The 25109-nt window shown below is 47.3% G+C and overlaps 1 protein-coding gene across 1 annotated transcript in view; it reads right to left on the bottom strand.

The window, feature by feature from the left end:
• Positions 1-5408: 5408 nt before the first annotated feature.
• Positions 5409-25109, bottom strand: part of LOC132536397 (mucin-16-like) — a 46879-nt gene continuing 27178 nt past the window's right edge. The window contains exons 15-22 of the mRNA XM_060184189.1: positions 23322-23389; positions 19858-20006; positions 17331-17482; positions 13911-13978; positions 9552-9718; positions 8434-8475; positions 8094-8173; positions 5409-5595 (exon numbers count right to left, since the gene is read on the bottom strand). Of these exons, the coding sequence (XP_060040172.1) occupies positions 5497-5595; positions 8094-8173; positions 8434-8475; positions 9552-9718; positions 13911-13978; positions 17331-17482; positions 19858-20006; positions 23322-23389 (825 nt within the window). The 3' untranslated portion in view covers positions 5409-5496. The remainder of the gene's footprint in view (positions 5596-8093; positions 8174-8433; positions 8476-9551; positions 9719-13910; positions 13979-17330; positions 17483-19857; positions 20007-23321; positions 23390-25109) is intronic.

The following is a 25109-nucleotide window of genomic DNA, read 5'->3' as shown; positions in this document are numbered from 1 at the left end:
CGTGAGCTTAATGTGCAGCTTGGCGATACGAGAATCCAGCATGAAGCCCAGCCGGTCTATCTTGGCGTTACTCTCGATCGCACTCTGTCATTTCACGAACATCTCATAAAAACTGCAGCCAAGGTGGGCGCGAGGAATCACATCATTGCAAGACTGGCCAGCTCCTCATGGGGCGCGAGCGCTTCCACACTGCGATCATCATCTCTGGCATTATGCTATTCCACTGCAGAATACTGTGCCCCAGGATGGTTCCGTAGCCCCCATGTCCACTTGGTCGATTCCAAATTATATTCCTCCATGAGGATCATTTCTGGAACCATCCGTTCCACCCCGGTTCCATGGCTGCCAGTTCTTAGCAACATCGCCCCACCAGATATTCGTCGGGATGCGGCATCATCTAAGTTCATTTCCCACGTCTACGCTCGACCGGACCTGCCAATATACGCGGAGATCTTCGCCCACCCTGTCCAACGCTTGACGTCTCGTTACCCAATCTGGTCCCCTACGCCTACACTGAACTTCTCTGTTCCAGACTCTTGGAAACAGAGTTGGCAGTCAGCTGCGGTAAAGAACAAACACCTCATCACAGACCCCTGCAAGCGTCAACCCGGCTTTGACCTAGCACGTTATGATTGGGCCCTCCTCAATCGCCATCGAACAGGCCATGGCCGGTGTGCCGCTATGTTCCATCACTGGGGAGCCAGAGACGACCCGAACTGCCCCTGCGGCTCCAGACAGACTATGACCCACATAGTCAACGACTGCCACCTCTCCAGATTCAAAGGAGGTCTCGAAACTTGACATCAGGCTCAACCTGACGCTGTTGACTGGCTACGGAAGAAGGGCAAACGCCAGAAGAACCCCATAACCACGCCTCCTGGGCTTTAAAAACAAAACAAAACACACACACTTCATATTGCGATACCGGCATTCGCCACCAGGTGGCAGAGCGCACTCAGAAACGGGGTGGTGGAGGGGAGGAGGGTTTTCGGAGGATCAGAGCATCGGGTCTGGTTTCTGCGGGGGGCGGGGAGGGGGTGTCTACAGCTATTTGGTGAGTGGGTGGGGTGCTGAGGTCCCCAGGAAAGGCAGTTTAGCCGGTGCTGAGAGCTCAGGGCGCCCCCCGAGGGGCTGGCTTGTTCCTCTCCAGCTCTGGACAATGTTGCACCTGCAGACAGATTCGGCAGCCAGTGGCAATGCTGCTGCCAGAGAATTGTAATGCTGCAACCAGCTGCAATGCTGCAGAAAGTTGCAATTCTGCATCCAAGTGTGCGACCTCTTCAGATCAGTGAGGACCATCCCGGTCTCCCTACCCTCACCCCCATTTCCCCAAAGGCTTCCATCACCCCCTACCCCCACCCTTCAGCCCTAGCTACTTACCCTTTCTTGATCTACCTTAGATGCCAGGGTCTGTCTCCTCCCAGGACCGACATTTGGCCAAGTCCAGCAAGGTAGGCGGTTCCTACCCCTGAGCACCCCAAATCCATTCTGCTCCCAGTGTCCTCCTCCCATCCCCATCCCCACCACCTCTGCCAGTCTCCTGGGCTTTTGAAAGCAGGCATTTCAGGTTCTGTGGGGCCCAGAGAGAGCCAGGCTTAAGGAGGAAGCCCCCTCACCCATCCATCCCCAGGCTCTTCCCTTCCCCTCCCCTCCTCTTCTCCTTCACCCCAACCCCTCTCTCCCAGCTCTGCTCAGGCCTCCAGCTTGGGGGAGATGGTGGGGGCGGGGAGCAAAGCAGATCCAGTGCCCTACCCCCCAGCAGGCTCTTTCTGAAGCTTTCAAAGACAGGCTCTTTTCTAGTGAAACAAAAACTTAGACTTGGCTATGGGACTTCACCATCTAAGGCTTGACTTGTGCAGAACTTGCACAAGCTGTTTTTTCTTTTCTTTTTTCGTTTGCCTCCAGGGTTATCAATGGGGCTCAGTGCCTGCTCCTGGAGGTTATTTTCCCCATTTTTTTTTTGTTGCCCTTGTTGTTGTTATTGTTGGCATTGCTGTAGTTTTTGGGCTATAGGACACAGAGAAATCCAGAGAGGAGGGGAAGACAGAGAGAGGGAAAGAAAGATAAACACCAGCAGACCTGCTTCATCGGGAGTTTTATTTTCCTTTCCCCAGAGCCCCTCTCAACTCTGGCTGATGGTGGTGCTGGGAATGGAGCCTGGGACCTCAGAGCCTCAGGCAGGAATCTGTATTTGTTCTGATTAACGGTTATGCTGTCTCCTCTCAACTTTGTCAAGCCTCTCATCTTTGGCTTGTGGAGGTGCTGGGGATTGAACTTGGGACCTTTGGTTCCTCAGGCATGATTCTTTTTTGCATAACCATTATGCTGTCTCCCCAGCTTTTACTTTAAAACTTACTTATTGGATCGAAACAGAGAAATTGAAAGGGGAGTAGGAGATAGGGAAGCTTCTCTCCATCTCTCTCTCTCTCTCTCTTTTTATTTCCAGGGTTATTGCTGGGGCTCAGCACTGGTACTATGAATCCACTGATCCTGGAATCCATTTTTTCTTTTCTTTTGCATTTTTTAAAATATTTACTTATTCCCTTTTGTTGCCCTTGTTGTTTTATTGTTGTAGTTATTATTGTTGTTACTGATGTCGTTGGATAGGACAGAGAGAAATGGAGAGAGGAGGGGAAGACAGAGAGGGGGAGAGAAAGACAGACATCAGCAGACCTGCTTTGTGAAGCAGGTGGGGAGCCTGGGGCTCGAACCAGGATCCTTCTGCTGGTCCTTGCGCTTTGTGCCACGTGCACTTAGCCCGCTGTGCTACCGCCCAACTCCAGCCCATAAACTTTTAAGACCCCTCTTACAGCCATGAGCAACCTTTACCTCAGCTGAGAATTGTTTATCTTATAGGACTAAACTTTTGATAACTATACTCTGACTTTATGAACCTAGCAGTAATCTTTTTTTTTTTTTTGCCTCCAGGGTTATTGCTGGGGCTCAGTGCCTGCACCTTGAATGCACTGCTCTCAGAGGCCATTTTCCCCCCTTTTGTTGCCCTTGTTGTTGTAGCCTTGTTGTGGTTATCATTGTTATTGTTGATGTCGTTCGTTGTTGGATAGGACAGAGAGAAATGGAGAGAGGAAGGGAAGACAGAGAGGGGAGAATAAAGATATAGACACCTGCAGACCTGCTTCACCACCTGTGAAGCGACTCCCTGCAGGTGGGGAGCTGGGGGCTCAAACCAGGATCCTTAGCTGGTCCTTGCTCTTGGCGCCACATGCGCTTAACCCGCTGTGCTACTGCCCGACCCCCTCTTTTTAAAAATATTTATTTATTCCTTTTGTTGCTTTTGTTTTTTATTGTTGTAGTTGTTATTGATGTCGTCATTGTTGGATAGGACAGAAAAATGGAGAGAGGAGGGGAAGACAGAGAGGGGGAAAGAAAGATAGACACCTGCAGACTTACTTCACCACCTGTGAAGTGACTCTCCTGCAGGTGGGGAGCCGGGGGCTCAAACTGGTCCTTGTGCTTCATGCCACCTGCACTTAACCCCTAGTGGTACTCTTAACCCCTGATGATAATTGCTTATTTTGTATATCTAAAATGTATGTCCCATACTTTTGTACTGCCCTTATAAACCTCTCTTTTGCTTTACCTTGAACGAAGCCGCTTATTTGCAGCACCTAGATAAATGTTGTCTTTTACGTGGCTTACCCAAATCGAGTCTCTACGGATTAAACCCATTTCCAGCACCCACCCCGCTATAAATCTTTTTATGCGCCACAACTCCCCAACCCTTTTTAAGTTTTAAAGTACAACAAACGCACATGCTACCATGCTTCAGGACCCAGGTTCAACCCCCCCCACCCCCGTCCCCACCTTCAGGAGGAAAGCTTCATGAGTGGTGAAGCAGATCTGCAAGTGTCTCTCTGTCTCTCTCCTTCATTGCTGGAGAATAGGGCCCAGTGTCCCAGGAAGTCCAGGCCGTTGTTTCCATGATGTTCAAGCGGGTTGACCCCTCAACTCTCCCTTCAGGTTGAGAGGAGGACAGGTTCCCCTGACCTCCGGAACTAATGGTGGATGGCTTCTCCGGAAAGGCCTCTCCTCTCCCCTTAAAACAAAGGCTATGGGGGGTCGGGCGGTGGCGCAGTGGGTTAAGCGCAGGTGGCGCAAAGCGCAGGGACCGGCGTAAGGATCCCGGTTTGAGCCCCCGGCTCCCCACCTGCAGGGGAGTCTCTTCACGGGTGGTGAAGCAGGTCTTCAGGTGTCTATCTTTCTCTCCCCCCCCCTCTGTCTTCCCCTCCTCTCTCCATTTCTCTCTGTCCTACCCAACAACAAAACAACATCAACAATGGCAATAATAACCGCAACAAGGCTGCAACAACTAGGGCAACAAAAAGGGGGGGAAAATGGCCTCCAGGAGCGGTGGATTCATGGTGCAGGCACCGAGCCCAGCAATAACCCTGGAGGAAAAAAAAAACCAAAAAACAAAACAAAGGCTATGGGGGTCGGGTGGTAGCACAGCGGATTAAGCGCACGTGGCGCAAAGCGTAGGGACCGGCATGAGGATTCCGGTTCAAGCCCCCGGCTCCCCACCTGCAGGGGAGTCGCTTCACAGGCGGTGAAGCAGGTCTGCAGGTGTCTGTCTTTCTCTCCCCCTCTCTGTCTTCCCCTCCTCTCTCCATTTCTCTCTGTTCTATCCAACAACAATGCCATCAATAGCCACAACAATGTTAAACAACAAGGGCAACAAAAAGGCAAAATAAATAAGTATAAACAATTTTTTAAAAAAGTACTCTGGGCCCGGCGGTGGCACACCTGGTTGAGTGCACACATTACAGTGCACAAAGACCCAGGTTCGAGCCCCCAGTCTCCACCTGCAGGGGGAAAGCTTCACAAGTGGTGAAATAGGGCTGCGGGTGTCTCTCTGTCTCTCTCTCTCTCCCTTCCCTCTCAATTTCTGGCTGTCTCTATCCAATACATGAATAATAAAGGTAACAACAACAAAAGATTAAAAAAGTACTCCAAGACTGGAAGATAGCTTTCTAGGGTTGTGTGTGTCTTACCAAATGCAGGTGTTCTGGGTTCATACATGGCAGAAGCCAAAGCCCCAGGGGAAGCTCTAATGTTGTTATTGTTATTGCTATTATTGTTGTTGGATAGGGCAGAGAGAAATGGAGAGAGGAGGGGGAAGACAGAGAGGGGGAGAGAAAGACAGACACCTGCAGACCTGCTTCACCGCCTGTGAAGCGACTCCCCTGCAAGTGGGGAGCCGGGGGCTCGAACCAGGCGAGATTCTTGTGCAGGCCCTTGAGCTTCGCGCCATGTGCACTCTTCCTCTCTCTGTGACGGTTTCCCTTTCTCTCTCTCTCTGAAGTCAAAAGAATGAAGAAGGCAGCCTGGGAGGAGAGGCCCCCCCCACACACACCCTCTCAAATCAAACCAATACAGAAGGACTGGGGTTGAAGTCTGACCAATGTGGTTTATTTTTGTTCCAGCCAAGTTTCTTGGGATCCTGGCTGGGGACCAGGAATTCTCAGGCAGCTGTGGTCACTGCAGCTTCCTAAGGTCCACGTGGGACAGGTAGTAGCTTAGACGGCGACGCTGGACCTCGTAGTCCCCCTCCTTCTTGCGCCGGCAAAAGGTGACCTGGGACAGAGAAAGCAGGCGTCAGGAAGGAGGAGGCGGGCGGTAATGCACCCAGTTAAATGCACATGCCACCAGGCACAGAGACTTGGGTTCAAGCCCCTGGTCCCCACCTGCAGGGGGCAAGCTTCATGAGTGGTGATGCAGGGCTGCAGGTGTCTGTCTTTATCCCTCTCTATCTCTCTTTAAAAAAAAATATTTATTTAGGGAGTCAGGCGGTAGCTGGAGCAAAGCACAAGGACCGGCGGAAGGATCCCGGTTTGAGCCCCCGGCTCCCCACCTGCAGGGGAGTCGCTTCACAGGCGGTGAAGCAGGTCTGCAGGTGTCTGTCTTTCTCTCCTCCTCTCTGTCTTCCCCTCCTCTCTCCATTTCTCTCTGTCCTATCCAACAACAACAGCTATGACAACAATAACAACTACAACAAGCACAACAACAAGGGCAACAAAATGGGAAAAACAGCCTCCACGAGCAGTGGATTTGTAGTGCAGGCACCGAGCCACAGCAATAACCCTGGAGGCAAAAAAATAATTTATTTGAGGGAGTCGGGCAGTAGTGCAGTGGGTTACACACACGTGTCACAAAGTGTAAGGACCCGTGGAAGAATCCCGGTTCAAAACCCCGGCTCCCCACCTGCAGGGGAGTCGCTTCACAGGCGGTGAAGCAGGTCTGCAGGTGTCTGTCTGTCTTTCTCTCCCCCTCTCTGTCTTCCCCTCCTCTCTCCATTTCTCTCTGTCTTATCCAACAACAATGGCATCAATAACAACAGCAACAATAAAACAACAAGGGCAACAAAAGGGGATAAATAGAGAAATAAAATTTAAAAAATTATTTGTTTACTTATTATTGGATAAAGACGGAGAGAAGTTGAGAGAAAAGAGGGGTTATATAGATGGAGAGAGACAGAGAGACACCTGCAGCCCTACTCCACCACTTGTGCAGCTGCCCCCGTTGGTGGGGACCAGGGGCTTGAACCCGGATCCTTGCAGTCTTAATGTGTGTGCTTAACCAGGTGTGCTACTGCCTGGCCCCGTCTCTCTCTCTCTTTTTAAATTTTAATGTTTTATTTATTATTGGATAGAGACAGAGAGAAATTGAGAGGAGAAGACAGAGACAGAGAGAGAGAGAGAGAGAGAGAGAGACACCTGCAGACCTGCTTCATCACTCATGAAGCTTTCCCCCTGCAGGTGGGGACAAGGGGCTTGAACCTGGATCCTTGCACACTGTAATGTGCACACTTAACCAAGTGTACCACCACGTGGCCATTTTTTCTCTCTAATCTTATTTTTAAAAATTTATTATTGGGGGGGTTGGGCGGTGGCGCAGTGGGTTAAGCGCACGTGGCGCTAAGCGCAGGGACCGGCGTAAGGATCCCGGTTCGAGCCCCCGGCTCCCCACCTGCAGGGGAGTCGCTTCACGGCGGTGAAGCAGGTCTGCAGGTGTCTATCTTTCTCTCCCCTCTCTCTCTGTCTTCCCCTCCTCTCTCCAATTCTCTCTGTCCTATCCAACAACAAAGCAACGTCAACAATGGCAATAATAACCGCAACGAGGCTGCAACAACTAGGGCAACAAAAAGGGGGGCAAAATGGCCTCCAGGAGCGGTGGATTCATGGTGCAGGCACCGAGCCCAGCAATAACCCTGGAGGAAAAAAAATTATTGGATAAAGACAGAAATTAAGAGATGAGGGGCAGACAGAGGGAGAGAGACAGAGAGACACCTGCAGCCCTGCTTCACCACTTGTGAAGCTTTCCCCCTGCAGGTGGGGACCAGGGGCTTGAACTTGAGTCCTTGTGCACTGTAATGTGTGCATTTAACCAGGTGCACCATCTGTTCCTTTCTCTCCCTCTCTCCTCTCAATTTCTCTCTGTCTTGTCAAGTAAAACTATTTTTTTTAAAGCCAGAGCCCTGCTCAGCTCAGTCTGATGGTGGTGCTGGGGATTAAACCTGGTACTTTGGAGCGTCAGGTAGGAGAGTCTTTTTGCAAAACCATGATGCTATCTACCTCCATTTGAAAAGAAAGAAAAAGTAGGGAGTTGGCCAGCAGCACATCAGGTTAAGCGCACGTGCGCAAAGTGCAAGGACTGGTGTAAGGATCCCAGTTCGAGTCCCCGGCTCCCCACCTGCAGGGGAGTCACTTCACAGGCGGTGAAGCAGGTCTGCAGGTGTCTGTCTTTCTCTCCCCCTTCTCTGTCTTCCCCTCCTCTCTCCATCTCTCTCTGTCCTATCCAACAACAACAGCTATGACAACAACTACAACAAGCACCATAACAAGGGCAACAAAATGGGAAAAATGGCCTCCAGGTGCAGTGGATTCATAGTGCAGGTACTGAGCCCCAGCAATAACCCTGGAGGCAAAAAAAAAAAAAAGAAAAAAGAATTAAGAAGTGACTTTTTTTTGGGGGGAGGAGGATCTGGTGGTACACCCAGACCTGGGTTCAAGACCCCCCTCCCCATGCACCCTGAGGTCCCCACCTGCAGAGGGTGGGCGGCACTTCTGACTTACCAGAAAGCAGCATATGAGACACGTAATAAGGGCCAGGAGTCCTGCCAGGCAGATCAGGATGATGGCCCAGAAGGGCAGCTCTGGGTGACAAATGCCGACTCAGTCACCAGCCACCAGCCACCAGCCACCAGTCCCTCTGGGGGAGCCCCACTGTTCCCCCTCTCCAACACACTGCTAAGGACTGGCCCTCCTCTCAACCCCCACTCGAGAGCATGTGTGCGCACAGATGTCTCTGAGGAGACACAGCATGGAAATGTCTGTCCCCTCCCCACTCTGGAGACTTCGTGAGGCCCTGGGCTGAGGATTCTGGGGGTTTCTGGGGTAGGGGAGAGAGACTCACCTGGGTTCCTAGTGAAGGTATCATCTCTGTGGATTGAATATCCTAGAATCAAAAGAAATGGATAGTGTCTGTGAGAAAGGTTTTACTCTTTCTCCTCCCTCAGATTTTATTCATTTCTTTGGAAAACAAGGAGAGACAGAGAGAGAGAGATATACAGAGAGACAGAGACAGACATAAAGAGAGAAATAGAGACAGAGATCAGAAAGAGACAGAGAGACAGACAGAGATAGAGAAACAGACATACAGAGACTGAAATAGACAGAGAGACAGAGAAACAGACAGACAGAGATGACAGAAAGAGACAGATAAGAGACAAAACAGAGAGATGACAGAAAGATAGACAAGAGACAGAGCATTGATCCTCATATACAAGGCTGGGAACTGAACCAGAAACCTCAGGTCAGCGGTAGAGCAGCGGGTGAAGCGCAGGTGGCACAAAGCGCAAGGACAGGCTGTAAGGATCCTGGTTCAAGCCCCCGGCTCCCCACCTGCAGGGGAGTCGCTTCACAGGCGGTGAAGCAGGTCTGCGGGTGTCTGTCTTTCTCTCCTCCTCTCTGTCTTCCCCTCCTCTCTCCATTTCTCTCTGTCCTAGTGACGATCCTCAGGCATTTAAGTCAAAGCTCTTCCCGTTGGACCATTTTTCTTTTCTTTCCTTTTTCTTTTCTTCCCTTCCTTCCCTCCTTCTTTTAAAAATTTATTTATTTTTTTATGATTTACTTATTATTGGGTAGAGGCAGAAATTGAGAGGGGGACAGGGGACAGAGATAGAGAGAGGAAAAGAGGCAACGAGACACCCGCAGCCCTGCTTCACCACCTGTCAAGCTTCCCCACCCCGCAGGTGGGGAAATAGGGGCTTGAACCAAAGTCCTTGTACACTATAATATGTGCGCTTAACCAGGTGCGCCACTGCCCGGCTCCCTATTATTTTTAAAGAGAGACAGAAATCAGGACAGAAGGGAGGGAACGAGACAGAGAGACACCTGCAGCCCTGCTTCCCCACTCGTGAAGCTTCCCCCCTGCAGGTGGGGACCAGGGGGAGCCTGAACCTGAGTCCTTGTGCATTATGACATGAGTATTCCCCACCAGTGCCCCCTCCCGCCCCCCCCCGCAATACCCACCATCCACCACGACGCTATTCCTGTCCAGGGTGAACTTCTGCAGCTGGGTGCCATTCTTGGTCAACCTCAAGAACTCCTCATAAATAGCTACTCTGTCCAGTCTGCGTGTCCATGGGGTGAAGTCACACAGCGTATCCACCCCGGTGTGGCTGCTGGCGGGGACAGGCCTGGAAGAGGACAAGAATATGTACCTTGTGGGGTTGGGCAGTAGTACAGCAGGTTAAGCGCTGGTGGCACGAGGCGCAAGGACCAGCCTAAGAATCCCAGTTCGAGCTCCCGGCTCCCCACCTGCAGGGAATTCGCTTCACAGGTGGTGAAGCAGGTCTGCAGGTGTCTGTTTTTCTCTCCCCCTCTCTGTCTTCCCCTCCTTTCTCCATTTCTCTCTGTCCTATCCAACAACAACGACATCAATAACAACAACAACAAACAAACAAAAACAAGAGCAACAAAAAGGAAAATAAATAATAGAAAAAAAAAGAATATGGACCTTAATTCGAGTTTTCTCTATTATCTGGGTTCTGCCCGAGAGTTTTCTTTAGTGGTTGAAAAAAACCTCATATCTCTGCATGACACGATTCTTCCATCATGAGCTCATTCATTCACCAGCCTTTTTTTTTTTCCTTTCTATTTTTACTTGACAGGACAGAGAGAAATTCAGAGGCAAAGGGAGACAGAGAGAAGTAAGAAAGAGAGACAGGGGAAGTTGGGCAGTAGCTCAGTGGGTTAAGTGCACGTGGCACAAAGTGCAAGGACCGGCATAAGGATCCCAGTTCGAGCCCCTGGCTCCCCACCTGCAGGGGAGTTGCTTCACAGGCAGTGAAGCAGATCTGCAAGTATCTTTTTCTCCCCCTCTCTGTCTTCCCCTCCTCTCTCCATTTCTCTCTGTCCTATTCAACAACAATGACATCAGTAATAACAATAATAACTACTACAACAATGAAAAACAAGGGCAACAAAAGGGAAAATAAAATAAATATTAAAAAAAAGAGAGAGACACTTGCAGACCTGTTTCAGTGCTCACCAAGCATTCTCCCTGCAGGTGGGGAGAGGGGGCTCGAACCCGGGACCTTGTGCATGGTCATTTGTGTGTTTAACGAGGTCCCTTGTCGATTTTTTTCTTTTGTGTGTGTGCACGTACAATCTTGATGCTTCTGGGTTGAGTTTATTATTATTATTATTATCCATTTATTCAGACACAGACTACAACATCCCCTGTGGGACTATGTGGAAGCTTGGTAGAGCTTAGGGAAAACTCCCCCCATCCTTGGATGGAGGTCTGGAAGGACACCTCGCTAGTTAGCCTCTCTCCTTATAGAGATGAGCCAAGAGGGAAAAGTCTTCCTGACTCAGTTTTCCCTTGTTAGACTCCCAGTTCACAAGAAAACCCACACCCTCTCTTCACTTAGTTCCCCCTGCTGTCAGCCAAATGGTTTCATGCTTTAGGTTTCATTCACTCAAAGTTCACACATTCCATTTCACCTTTTGATCACAAAGGAAGAGCACATCCTGTCACACACTCCTAACACCGGACAAGTGAAAAGCCCCCAAAATCTTATTTCCTGGTGCTCTTTGATGTCCTTAATTTACACCAAGCCTGGTTTTTCCTTCTCTATCTCACCTTACTGGTTCAACCCCTATTCTTCTCTCAAATGCCTTTGTATAATTAAATGCCTACATCAGGAGACTAATTGTTTTGATCTTTATGTATCAACTCTTGTCATACCAGACCCCTTCCCCCCAACAGGGGCATACTGACCTTTAAGAAACCTGTGAATTCTGATGTATGTGAAAACTGTTTTTTGCTTAACCTTCTATATTAACCCAAACCCACCCCCAATAAATGAGTGTTCGTACCAGAATTCTCCCTGAGTTCCCTTTCTTTATCACACAGTCCCTAGTGACAGGGCCTAGGTAAGCTTACCTTTCTGGCTGGAGTCACTCCATGTGAGCCCCAGCAATCCCCGATTTTTTTTCTTTTCAGTGCTGTGCCACTCTTAAATATCAAAAGTTAGTAAAGTCATGGAACCATTGGAATATACCTAAAATAGACTTCCTAGCTTTTTCCAAAATGGAGACCCCAGATCTCATCTGCTCTATTCTTACCTTTAGGTTCCTGATTACTAAACAATTTGTTCTGCTTCATATCTTAATGCTTTTCAGCCACCGACTTCCAGAGGCTACCATGATCCCATCCTGACTCCCCTGGGCAGACCATCTCACCAATGTGTCCTGGAGCCCCACCTCCCCAGAACCTTGCCCCACTAGGGAAAGAGAGAAACAGGCTGGGGGTATGGAGTCACCTGCCAATGTCCATATCCAGCAGAGAAGCGATTACAGAAGCCAGATCTCCCATTTTCTCTGCATCCCATAAATAATTTTGGTCCACATTCCCAGAGGGATAAAGAATAGGAAAGCTTCCAATGGAGGGGATGGGATATGGAACTCTAGTGGTGGGAAACTGTGTGGAATTGTACCCCTCTTATCCTATGGACTTGTCGATCATTATTAAATCAATTAAATAAATAAAAATGTTGTAGGGCTCAAGTGTGGACTATTTGTATGTTACAGTATATACCCTATAAAGTGAGCTATCCCTCCAACCCCAACGGCTGCACCAAAGTATAGGACTCTAGGGTAGGGGGGAGGGTTCTAGTCCTTGGAACGTGATGACAGAGGAGGACCTAGATGGGGGTTGAATTATTATGTGGAAAACTGAGAAATGTGAACAGGGGGTAGATAGCATAATTGTTATGAGACTCTAGGGAGTTGGGTGGTTCAAGCCCCTGGCTCCCCACCTGCAGAGGAATCGCTTCACAGGTAGTGAAGCAGGTCTGCAGGTGTCTTTCTTTCTCTCCCCCTCTCTATCTTCCCCTCCTCTCTCCATTTTTCTCTGTCCTATCCAACAACAACGACATCACTCATAACTACAACAATAAAACAACAAGGGCAACAAAAGGGAATAAATAATAAATTTAAAAAAAAAAACCCTTTAAATTGTTATGAGACTCTTAAGACTCTAAATTAATTAAGAGACTCTTAATTCCTGAGGTTCCAAAGTCTCAGGTTCATGGTGAATTCACCATCTTTACCCCAATCTTAGATAGAGCATGAAGAAATGTTAAGTCAGAAAGGGAAGGATGAATATAGGATGATATCACTCATAGACAGAAGTTGAAAAACAAGATCAGAAGAGGCAATACAAAGCAGAACTTGGATTAGAGTTGGTGTATTGCACCAAAGTCAAAGACTCCGGGGTGGGGGTGGGGGCTTCAGGTCCTAGAAAGTGATGGCAGAGGAGAACCTAGTGGGGGTTGAACTGTTATATGGGAAACTGAGAAATGTTATTTATGTACAAACTACTGTATTTTGCTGTTGACTGTAAACCATTCATTCCCCAATAAAGAAAATGAAAAAAAAAAGGATGATAGTAACAAATGCTGGAGAGGTTGTGGGGGGAAAGGAACCCTCCTGCTCTGCTGGTGGAAATGTCAATGGGTCCAACACCTGTGGAGAGCAGTCTGGAGAACTCTAGAAGACTATAACTTTAGAACTTTAGAAGGCTAGAACTCTAGAACTTTAGAAGGCTAAAAGTGGACCTACCCTATGACCCTGCAATTCCTCTCCTGGGGATATATCCCAAGGAACCCAACACACCCATCCAAAGAGATCCAGAGACATGAGTGTTCATAGCAGCACAGTTCTAACAGTTGCTTTCTTTTCTTTCTTTCTCTCTTTTTCTTTTACCAGAGCACTGCTCAGTTCTGGCTTACGGTGGTGTGGGGGACTGAACCCAGAACTTCGGAGTCTCAGGCATGAGAGTCTGTTCGCATAACCATTATGCTATCTACCTCCCCACCCTAATAGCTGCTTTCTTCAGTCATAGATGCTACACTGTTTTTATCCCTTCAATTTTATAATCTTTATTTATTGAATAGACATAGCCAGAAATTGAGAGGGAGAGAGGGAGAGAAACAGAGAGACACTTGTAGCCCTGCTTTACCACTTGCAAAGCTGTGCCCCTGCAGGTGGGGACCAGGGGCTTGAACCTGGGTCCTTGAGCATTGTAACATGTGCACTCAACCAGGTGTGCCATCACCCGCCCCCTGGATGCAACACTGTATGCAGTTTCTTCAAACACCATGTACTGTAATATATGTCGACAGTTCCACAACTCTCATGAGTCACTAAACCCTTAGTGTTACCCTGGTTTGGTAAGAAGTTACTTGTGAGGTCAGAGTTTCCATATTCCCAGGGCCCTCTCTCATAATGGCTAGGAACTGAGAGATTGTGACAGAGGAACACCCCACTTCACTTTACAGAGAGGCTTCCGGCATCAGAGGGTCTCGAGTTAGAACTCACCTGAATGCTAAAACTTGGCAGCTGGAAAAATAACTCTTGATACTGCTATTTTGAAATAGCTGGTTGAGCTGAAAGACACAGTAAGGTTTCTTGGTTACATGAGGTCCAGCAACTTATTTATTTATTTATTGCCTCCAGGGTTAATGCTGGGGCTCTGTGCCTGCACTACAAATCCACTGCTCCTGGAGGCTGTTTCCCTTTTGTTGCCTTTGTTGTTATTATTATTATTGTTATAGATGTTGTTGTTGTTGGATAGGACAGAGAGAAATGGAGAGAGGAGGGGAAGACAGAGAGAGGAAGAGAAAGATATAGACACCTGCAGACCTGCTTCATTGCTTGTGAAGCGACTCCCCTGCAGATGGGGAGCTGGGGGCTCGAAGTGGGATTCTTAGGTTGGTCCTTGCGCTTCGCACCATGTGCACTTAACTTGGTGCGCTACTGCCCTGGCCCCAGTCCAGTGACTTTTAAGAATTTTAAGCTCTAGGGGATGGGTGGTGGTGCACCTGGTTAAGTGCACACATTACAATGCACAAGAACACAGGGTCAAACCCCTGGTCCTCACTTGCAGGGGGGGAAAGCTTCACAAGTGCATAACGGTTCTCTGCAAAAGACTTCTATATCTGAGACTCCATGGTCACAGGTTCAATTCCCAGCTCCACTACAAGCCAGTGCTGAGCAAGGCTCTGGTCTTTCTCTATATAGCTCTCTCTCATTAAAATAAACCTTCCACCTTCTGTACCCCATAATGACCCTGCGTCCATACTCCCAGAGAGATAAAGAATAGGAAAGCTATCAGTGGAGGGGATGGGATATGGAGTTCTGGTGGTGGGAATATTTTATTTTATTTTAATTTCTTTATTGGGAGATTGTTTTTTTAAATTAATTTTCCCTTTTGTTGCCCTTGTTGTTTTATTGTTGTTGTCATTGATGTCGTTGTTGTTGGATAGGACAGAGAGAAATGGAGAGAGGAGGGGAAGACAGAGAGCGGGAGAGAAAGACAGACACCTGCAGACCTGCTTCAATGCTTGTAAAGCGACTCCCCTGCAGGTGGGGAGCTGGGGGCTCAAACTGAGATCCTTATGCAAGTCCTTGCGCTTCACGCCACCTGCCCTTAACCTGCTGCACTACTGCCCGACTCCCGGGATTAATGTTTTACAGTCGACAGTAAATACAGGAGTTTCTACATGCATAACACTTCTCAGTTTTCCACATAACAATACAACCCCCACTAGGTCCTCTGTCATCCTTTTCCAGGACCTGTACTCTCCCCAACACCCACCCCAGAGTCTTTTACTTTGGTGCAATACACCAACTTGGTGGTGGGAATTGTGTGGAGTTGTACCCCTTTATCCTATGGGTTTTGTCTGTGTTTCCTTTTAATAAATAAAAATTTAAAAAATGAAATAAATATTTTTAAAATGTCTTTTTTTCTTATTTATAATAGAGACAGAAGAAGAGAGGGAGAAAGGAGAGAGGGAGAGAGAGAGAAAGAGAAGGAAAGAGAAAGGGGTCTGGGTCATGGTGCATCTGGTTGAGTGCACACATTACAGTGTGCAAGGACCTAGGTTCAAGACCCCAGTCCCCGCCTACAGGGTTGGGGAAAGCTTCATGAGTAGTGAAGCAGTGCTGCAGGTGTCTCTCCCTCTCTATTTTCCCGGTCTACTTAATTTCTGGCTATCTCTATTCAATCAATCAATACAGACAATAAAAAAAGAAATCTCTGAGAGAGAGAGACACAGAGAGAGAGACCTGCAACCCTGTTTCAACACTAGCAAAACTTCTCCCCTGCAGGTGGGAACTGGAGTTTTTTTTTAAATATTTATTTTATTCCCTTTTGTTGCCCTTGTTGTTTTATTGTTGTAGTTATTATTGTTGTTGTTGTTGGATTGGACAGATAGAAACGGAGAGAGGAGGGGAAGACAGAGAGGAGGAGAGAAAGATAGACACCTGCAGATCTGCTTCACCACCTGTGAAGCGACTCCCCTGCAGGTGGGGAGCCGGGGGCTCAAACCGGGATCCTTATGCCGGTCCTTGTGCTTTGCGCCACCTGCGCTTAACCCGCAGCGCTACAGCCCGACTCCCGGAACTGGAGTTTTGAACCTGGTTCCTTGAGTATGATAAAATATGCAGTCTATCAGATGTGCTAGTGCTCAGCTTCTGCTTTATCCACCTGTCCTGTCTTCATAAAATCCAACCCAGGGGAGTCGGGTGGTAGCACAGCGGGTTAAGCGCACATGGCATGAATCTCAAGGACTAGAGTCAGGATCTCGGTTTGAGCCCCCGGCTCCCCACCTGCAGGGGAGTCGCTTCCCAGGCGGTGAAGCAGGTCTGCAGGTGTCTATCTTTCTCTCTTCCTGTCTTCTTCATCTGTTTCAATTTCTCTCTGTCCCATCCAACACCAGCAGCAGCAATGGCAACAATGACAATAACAATAAAAAGGGCAACAAAGTGGGAAAAATGGCCTCCAGGAGCATCGGATTCATAGTGTTGGCACCAAGCCCCAGCAATAACTCTGGAGGTAAAAAACAAAAGAAAACAAAAAACTAGCCCAGTCCTGGTTCCAAGGCCTGAATCTGGGACTACTAAGCCTCAGGCATGAGAGTCTCTTTGCATAACCATTATGCTATCCACCTCCTGCCCAGGATTTTACCTTCTTCACCTCATCTCGGATGGAGCATGAAGGAATCCTGTGATGTGAGATCAGTCAGAAAGAGAAGGATGAAGATAGGATGATCTCACTCATGGGCAGAAGTTAAGAAATAAGAACAGAAAGAGGAAACACAAAGCCAAACTTGGACTGGAGTTGGTGTATTGCACCAAAGCAAAGGACTCTGGGAAAGGAGGGGATGGGGGCTTTCACTCCTGGTGCAGGATGGTGAAGGAGGACCTAGGCTGGGCGTGACAGTATTTTGCAAAAAACTGAGAAATTTTACCCATGTACCAACAACTATGTTTATTGTAAACCATTAAGCCTCCTCCCCCCGCCTCCCAAAAAAAAGTAAGGAAAAACCTCAGAATTGTTTTGGTGAAAAAAAAAAAATCAGGGAGTCAGGTGGTGGCGCAGCAGGTTAAGCACACGTGGGGCTAAGCGCAAGGACTGGCATAAGGATCCCGGTTCTAGCCCCCGGCTCCCCACCTGCAGGAAGGTCGCCTCACAGTGAAGCAGGTCTGCAGATGTCTGTCTTTCTCTCCCTGCCTCTGTCTTCCCCCTCCTCTCTCCATTTCTCTCTGTCCTATCTAACAATGATGACAGCAATGACAACAATAATAATAACAACACTGGCGCTGATAAACCACAAGGGCAACAAAAGGGAAAAAAATTAAGAAAAAAACCCCCACAAAATCATGCTTTGGTAACCCAGTGTCAAGAGCTCAATTTATCTACATGGAACCATTCTGGCCACGCGGCACCATTCTCACCGCATCCTCGATGCTTCTCTTGTTCCGCTGGTGTTTGGGGGAGTCTGGCTGAGCCATGTCCTGGGAATACAGGAGGTTGGTGACCGTGAAGTTGAGCTGGAAGTGGTGGGGGCTGGATGAACTTGTTGGTAGAGGAACCAATAGCTCTCCTCCTAAAAGAAAAAGAGAACAGGAAAAGTGACACCTCAGAGTAAGGGGACTAACACAGTTGGCGGGGTGGGTGGGGGCTGTGGGGGAGGTTATATTGTTCTGTGGAAAACTGAGAAATGTTACACATGTACTAACTACTATATTTTACTGTTGCTTGTAAACCATTAACCCCCCCCCCAATAAAACAAAGTAGGTACGGCATTCTTGACAATCTAACTTGACCTATTTATTTATCTGTGCTTCATTTATTTATTTATTTATTTATTTATTTTCCCTTTTGTTGCCCTTGTTTTCTTATTGTTGTTGTAATTATTGTTGTTATGGATGTCATCATTATTGGATAGGACAGAGAGAAATGGAGAGAAACGAAGCTTCTCCCGTGCAGGTAGTGAGTGAGGGCTCGAACCTGGGTCTTTGTGCATCGATAATCTATAAGATCAACTGGTGTGTTACTTCCTAGTCCCTGACTCTTTAAAGATGTGGAGTATGGACTGACCAGTCAACGCCCATATTCAGCGGGGAAGCAATTCCAGAAGCCAGAACTTCCACCTTCTGCAACCCACAATGATCCTGGGCCCATGCTCCCAGAGGGATGGAGAATGGGAAAGCTATCAGAGAGGGGATGGGATATGGAGATTGGGTGGTGGGAATTGTGTGGAGTTGTACCCCTCCTACCCTATGGTTTTGTTAATTTATCCTTTCTTAAATAAAAAATAAATTAAAAAAAAGATGTTTCCTCTTTTTTTAAAAAAAATCTTTAATCATTTTTATTTATTAGGTAGAGACAGCCAGAAATCGAGAGGGAAAGGGGAGGCAGTAAAAACAAAAGGGGAAATAATTTTTTTTTTAAATTGGCGACTTCCCCTGCAGTTGTGGAGGGGTGGCTCGAACCTGGGTCTTTAACCGTGGTGATATGTGCACTTAATTGGCTGCACCACCACCTGGTCCCTCAAAAAGTGACATTAGCATGTAGTGGTTATAACGTGTTATATGAAGGTACAGCCTATAGGATCAATGTGAACAGGAAACAATAATATCCACACAGCATCACATACTAACACTACTGAGATTCTGCTGAAAACACAGGCTTCTCCTTGACAGATTTCTCGATGTCATTATCAGCTCTTGGTATGAACTATTTTCTGTGCCAATTTAAAAAAAAAAATTATTTCCCCTTTTGTTTTTACTGTTGTAGTTATTATTAATGTCATTGTTAAATAGGACAGAGAGAAATGGAGAGAGGAGGAGAGAAAGATAGACACCTGCAGACCTGCTTCACCGCCTGTGAAGAGACTCCCCTGCAGGTGGGGGGGATGGGGGCCCCAACCGGTATCCTTACGCTGGTCCTTGCACTTTGTGCCATCTGAGCTTAACCCACTGTGCTAGCGCTGGACTCCCTTCTGTATCAAATTTAAAAGTAGGGACAGCCCCATTCTCTGAAGGGAGGTTGGGCCAACATACTCTATGACAAGAGGAAGAAGGGTCCTGTAATGAGTGCAGCCTGGAATGTTCCCAGTTGTGACCATCGAATGTGAGCTCAGACCTACAGGGATGCAGAGGTGACACAGGCTTCTGGACTGAATATGGGCTCCAGATCAAATCGATGGGGTTTACAGTGAACAATATTCATTTAATTTTCCCATGTTTGGAAGCTACTTTCTGCCCCGATCTAGCTTTCTAGTCCTATTGCCAACTCTGACACTATGTTCCCAGACAATACCCACCTGCATGTTAGCTGTTGGGTTCAGATAAAAATTAGTAAAGTCATGGGATTCTTGGAATAGACCTAAAATAGACTTCCTAGCTTCTTCCAACATGAAGACCCCAAATCTCACATGCTATATTCTTGCCTTTTGGTTCCTGATTACTAAACAATTTATCTTGTTTTATATATAAATGCTTTTTCAGCCCCCAAATTGCAGGTGATGCCAACCTGACTTCTCCCCTCAGATGAACTCACCAATGTGTCCTGGAACCCTGACTCCCCAGAGCCCTGCCCCACTAGGGAAAGAGAGAAACAGGCTGGAGGTATGGATCTACCTGTCAACACCCATGTCCAGTGGAGAAGCAATTCCAGAAGCCAGACCTCCCACCTTCTGCACCCTATAAAGGATTTTTAGTCCATACCCCCAGAGGGATAAAGAATAGGGAAGCTTTCAAGGAAGGGGGTGGTGGAAACTGTGTGGAATTGTACCCCTCTTGTCCTATGGTCTTGTTGAAATTTTTATTTTATTAAAAAAATTTAATAAAAGATGTTGATTTAAAAAAAAAATCTGTTGCTCAGAAGCTGAACTCCTTTCAAACCTCATCCTTTGAGGGTGGGGAGAGAGGCACCTGTATCTTCAAGCCAAGGGACCAATCCCTTTTGAGTTCCCACCTGTCACGTGCACATCCGACAGCTGATAGGTGGAGCCCAACCAGTGGGCGGAGCCGTTCAGAGTCTTGTGTACAAAGACCTGCATCACCAGCCTGGGGTCCAGGCTGGAGGAGAACAGGGCCCGGATGGTGACCAGGTAGGAGTCCAGCCTGCAGACAGAAAGCAAATGATCTTATTTAACACTCCACACTAAAGGGGCCTCCTTTGTGTGGAGTCAGGGGTCTCTCTTGCCCCTTCTCCCCTCCTCGTCTAGAGGAAAGACTCTCACCCCAAAGGGAAAGATTCCAGGAGACAGAATTGGAAGTAAGAGTTAATCCTAATACGAGTGAGGACCAGGGAGGCAGCACAATGGTTCTGCAAAAGATTCTTCTGCCTGAAGCTCCGAGGTCTCAGGTTCAATCCCCAGCACCACCATCAGGTAGAGCTGAGCAGGGCTCTGGCCTCTCTATGTCTTTCTCGCATTAAAGAAAAAAAAAATCAAATAAATGAGGGTGGAGGTAGATAGCATAATGGTTATGCAAAGAGTCTTTCAAGTCCTGAGGCTCTGAAGTCCCAGGTTTAATCCCCTGCACCACCATAAGCCAGAGCTGATCTGTGCTCTGGTTAAAAATAATAACAATAGGGAGTTGGGTGGTAGAGCAGCGGGTTAAGCGCTGGTGGTGCAAAGCGCAGGGACCGGCGTAAGGATCCCGGTTCAAGCCCTCGGCTCCCCACCTGCAGGGGGGTCGCTTCCCAGGCGGTGAAGCAGGTCTGCAGGTGTCTGTCTTTCTCTTCCCCTCTATCTCCCCCACCTCTCTCCATTTCTCTCTGTCCTATCTAACAACGGCGACAACAAATAATAACTACAACAACAATAAAAACAAGGGCAACAAAGGGGAAAACAAATAAATATAAAAAAATAAATAATAATAACAATAAGGGGGCCAGGCGATGGCACATCTGGTTGAGTGCACATGTTACAATGCACAAGGACACAGGTTCGAGCCCCTGGTCCCCACCTGCAGGGGGAAAGCTTCACGAGTGGTGAAGCAAAGCTGCAGGTGTCTCTGTCTCCCTCACTGCCTCCCCCTCCCTTCTCAATCTCTCTCTAATAATAAATAAATAAATAAATAAATATTTTTAAAAGGGAGAGGGGGGAGTCGGGCAGTAGCACAGCGGGTTAAGCACACGTGGCGCAAAGCCCAAGGACCCGCGTAAGGACCCAGGTTTGAGCCCCGGCTCCCCCACCTGCATGGGAGCCTCTTCACAAGCGGTGAAGCAGGTCTGCAGGTGTCTGTCTTTCCTCCTCTCTGAATTCCCCTCCTCTCTCCATCCTATTCACCAACAATGACATCAATAATAACTACAACAATGAAACAACAAGGGCAACAAAAGGGAATAAATACTAAAAATATATTATTTATTTACTGAATAAAGACCGCCAGAAATGGAGCACTAAGGGGGGTGATAGCGAGGAAAGAGAGAGCAAGAGACACCTTCAGCCCTGCTTCACCACTTACAAAGCTTTTCCCCTGCAGGTGGCGACCTGGGGCTGGAACCTGGGTCCTTATGCACTGTTTTTTTTTTTTTTAAGATTTTCTTTCTCTCTCCCCTCCCCTCTCTCTCTCTCTCTTTCTTTCTTTTTTGTGCCTCTAGGGTTATTGCTGGGTCTCGATGCCTACACTACGAGTCCACTGCTCCTGGAGGTCATTCTTTTCCCTTTTGTTGGCCTTGTTGTTTATTGTTGTTGTTCTTATTATTGCTGTCATTGTTGGATAGGATAGAGAGGAGGGGAATTGTACCTCTGTTATCTTACAATCTTGTTCATCATTATTAAATCACTAATGATAATAATAATAAACTGAAGTTTTAGAATATTTTTCTTTTCTTTTTTTTTTTTTTTTACCAGAGCACTGTTGAGCTCTGGTTTATGGCGGTGCAGGGGATTGAACCTGGGACCTCGGTGCCTCAGGCATGAGTCTCTTTGTGTAACTATTACGTTATCTCCCCCTGCCCAAGAATATTTTTCCTTGTTTGAGTCACTTTGAGTTAGTCTGAGTGGAGCTTTCTGTCTCAAAGACCAGTGAAGCATGTTCCCACAAAACATTTTGGTTTTGAGATATATAGTTGTCCGATATATAGTTGTCCCTAACTTACAGAAAGTCTTCATTGACGTGATCAGGCCATCAGAAAGTGCTCAGTTGGGAGCCTGGCTGTGGTGAAATGTCAGAGGGTGACATTTGCCCAGAAAGAGGTGGACTCTGAGGGGTTGGTGGTACCATTTAAAAACCCAAAGGAAGCGTCTGGCAGGGCTAAGAGATAGACTGCAGAACTTGGACTGGAACTGGTGTATTGCAACAAAGTAAAAGACTCTGGGGTGGGTTGTGGAGAGGGTACAGGTCTTGGAACAAGATGGCAGAGGAGGACCTGGTGGGGGTTGTATTGTTATGTGGGAAACTGGGAAATGTTTATTATTATTTCTTTTTAAAATTTATTGGAGGATTAATGGTTTACTGCCGATAATATTTCCCAGTTTTCCACATAACAATTCAACTCCCTCTAGGTCCTCCTCTGCCATATCATGTTCCAGGACCTGAACCCTTCCCCCACCACAGAGTCTTTTATTTTGGTGCAATAAATACACCAACTCCAGCTCAAATTCTGCTTAGTGTTTTCCTTTTTGATCTTGTTTTTCAATTTCTGTTTATGAGTGAGATCATCCCATATTTATCCTTTTGTTTCTGACTTATCTCACTTTACATGATGCCTTCAAGTTCCATCCAAGATGGAGTGAAGAAGGTGAAGTCACCCTTTTTAACAGCTGAGTAGTATTCCACTGTGTATCTAGACCACTTGCTCAGCCACTCATCTGTTGTTGGACACTTGGGTTGCTTCCAGGTTTTGGCTATTACAAATTGGGCTGCCAAGAACATATGTGTACACAGATCTTTTTGGATGGATGTGTTGGGTTCCTTAGGATATATCCCCAGAAGAGGAATTGCAGAGTCATAGAGTAGATCCATTTCTAGCCTTCTGAGAGTTCTCCAGACTGTTCTCCACAGAGGTTGGACCAATTGACATTCCCACCAGCAGTGCAGGAGGGTTCCTTTGACCCCACAACCTCTCCAGCATTTGCTGCTGCTACCTTTTCTGATGGCTGACATTCTCACATGGGTGAAGTGGTATCTCTTTGTTGTCTTTATTTGCATTTCTCTGAGCATCAGTGACTTGGAACATGAAAACTGGAAAATGTCACATTTGTACATAATACTGTATTTTACTATTGACTGTAAACCATTAATCCCCTAATAAAGAAATTAAAAACAAAACAAAAACAAAAGAGAGACGGTCCTGCGAACAGAAATACTGGCAGCACGGTGATTTCTAGCTCCAAGCTGAACCACTGGAGCTCAGAATCACCAGCTGTCAGTGACAGCAGGGACCCCAGTACCTGTCCCCCTCCCGCCACCCCGCCTCTAACTTACGTCATGTTGGTGGCGAGACAGGAGAGGAATCGGTCTCCTAAGACACTGTCTGTGTACAGAATGGTGACCTGGGATGGAAGGGTGGACAGAATTGGTGAGCAGAACTCAGGGAGCATGACAGGGAGGTGGGGAGGAGATGGGGGGGCCCTGGAAACAGTAGAAACATTTAAGACAGCTGGACATAGGGGGCAAGGCAGCAGTGCACACACTTCAATGTACACCTCACTACGCATAAAGACATGGGTTCGAGCTCCCGCTCCCCACCTGCAGGGGGTGGGTAGCTTCATGAGTGGTGAAGCAGGTCTGCAGGTGCCTTTCTTATATATATATATATATATATATATATATATAATTTATTTGCCATTTTTGTTGCCCTTGTTTTTTATTGTTGTAGTTATTATTATGTTGTTATTGATGTCGTCATAGGACACAGAGAAATGGAGAGAGGAAGGGAAGACAGAGAGGGGGACAGAAAGACAAGATACTTGCCTGTGAAGTGACTCTCCTGCAGGTAGGGAGCTGGAGGCTTGAACCAGGATCCTTACGCTGGTCCTTGCGCTTTGTGCCACGTGCACTTAACCCGCTGCGTTACCGCCTGACTCCCGTTAAGGTGTCTTTCATTCTCTTTCTCTCTCTGTCTCTTTCTCTCTCTTTCTCCCCTTCCCTCTCAGTGTCTCTGTCCTATTTACAAAAAAAAAAAAAAAAAAAAAAAGACAACTGGGTATGTTGTTTCCTTTTCCAGGAAGTCATCTTTGATTAACCTTTTCCTCTGCACATCTGTATCCGGCTGGGGATAGGTGTCTCTACTTTTATTTGTCCATAAATGTTAAATAATCTCTCTTTTTAAAAAAATATTTATTTATGTATTTATTCCCTTTTGTTACCCTTGTTGCTTTATTGTTGTTGTAGTTATTATTATTGCTGTTGTTATTGATGTTGTCGTTGGACAGGACAGAGAGAAATGGAGAGAGGAGGGGAAGACAGAGAGGGGGAGAGAAAGATAGACACCTGCAGACCTGCTTCAACGCCTGTGAAGCGACTCCCCTGCAGGTGGGGAACTGGGGGCTTGAACCGAGATCCTTCTGCCGGTCTTTGAGCTTCGTGCCACATGCGCTTACCCCGCTGTGCTACCACCGGACCCCCTAAATAATCTTTCATGCACTTGAGTGTGAGTGTTCTTCTCCCTTCCCCCCTTTTTGTATGCATGTTTTCTTTATATTTGATAGAATAGAAAGAAATTGAGAGGGAAGGGGGAGATAAAGGAGAGAGATGGAGAGACACCTGCAGCCCTGCTTCACTGCTCATTAAGCTTCGTCCCTGCAGGTGGGGACCCCAGCCTTAAACTTGGATTCTGGCAAGTGGTAATGTCTGTACTCAAACAGGTGTGCCATCTCCTGGCCCCATGGGTCTTATTATTATTTTACTTATTTATTTAAAAAATGACTGGCATAGATTAAAAAATTAATAAGAGACTTAACAAATCAAACTTTTTTTTTTTTTTTTTTTTTTTTGCCTTCAAGCTTATTGCTGGGTGCCTGCATCATGATTCCACTGCTCCTGGAGGCTATTTTTTCCCCCTTTTTGTTGCCCGATTGTTTTATCATTGTTGTGGTTATTATTATTGTTGTTATTGATGTCATTGTTGCTGGATAAGACAGAGAGAAGTGGAGAGAGGAGGGGAAGACAGAGAGGGGGAGAGAAAGACAGACACCTGCAGACCTGCTTCACCGCCTGTGAAGCGACTCCCCTGCAGGTGGGGAGCCGGGGGCTCGAACTGGGATCCTTACG

The sequence above is a fragment of the Erinaceus europaeus genome, unplaced genomic scaffold (assembly GCF_950295315.1).
Source record: "Erinaceus europaeus unplaced genomic scaffold, mEriEur2.1 scaffold_420, whole genome shotgun sequence".
NCBI lineage: Eukaryota > Metazoa > Chordata > Mammalia > Eulipotyphla > Erinaceidae > Erinaceus > Erinaceus europaeus.
Note: the sequence above shows the minus strand (reverse complement) of the source record. Positions and strands in the feature narration are given on the sequence as shown.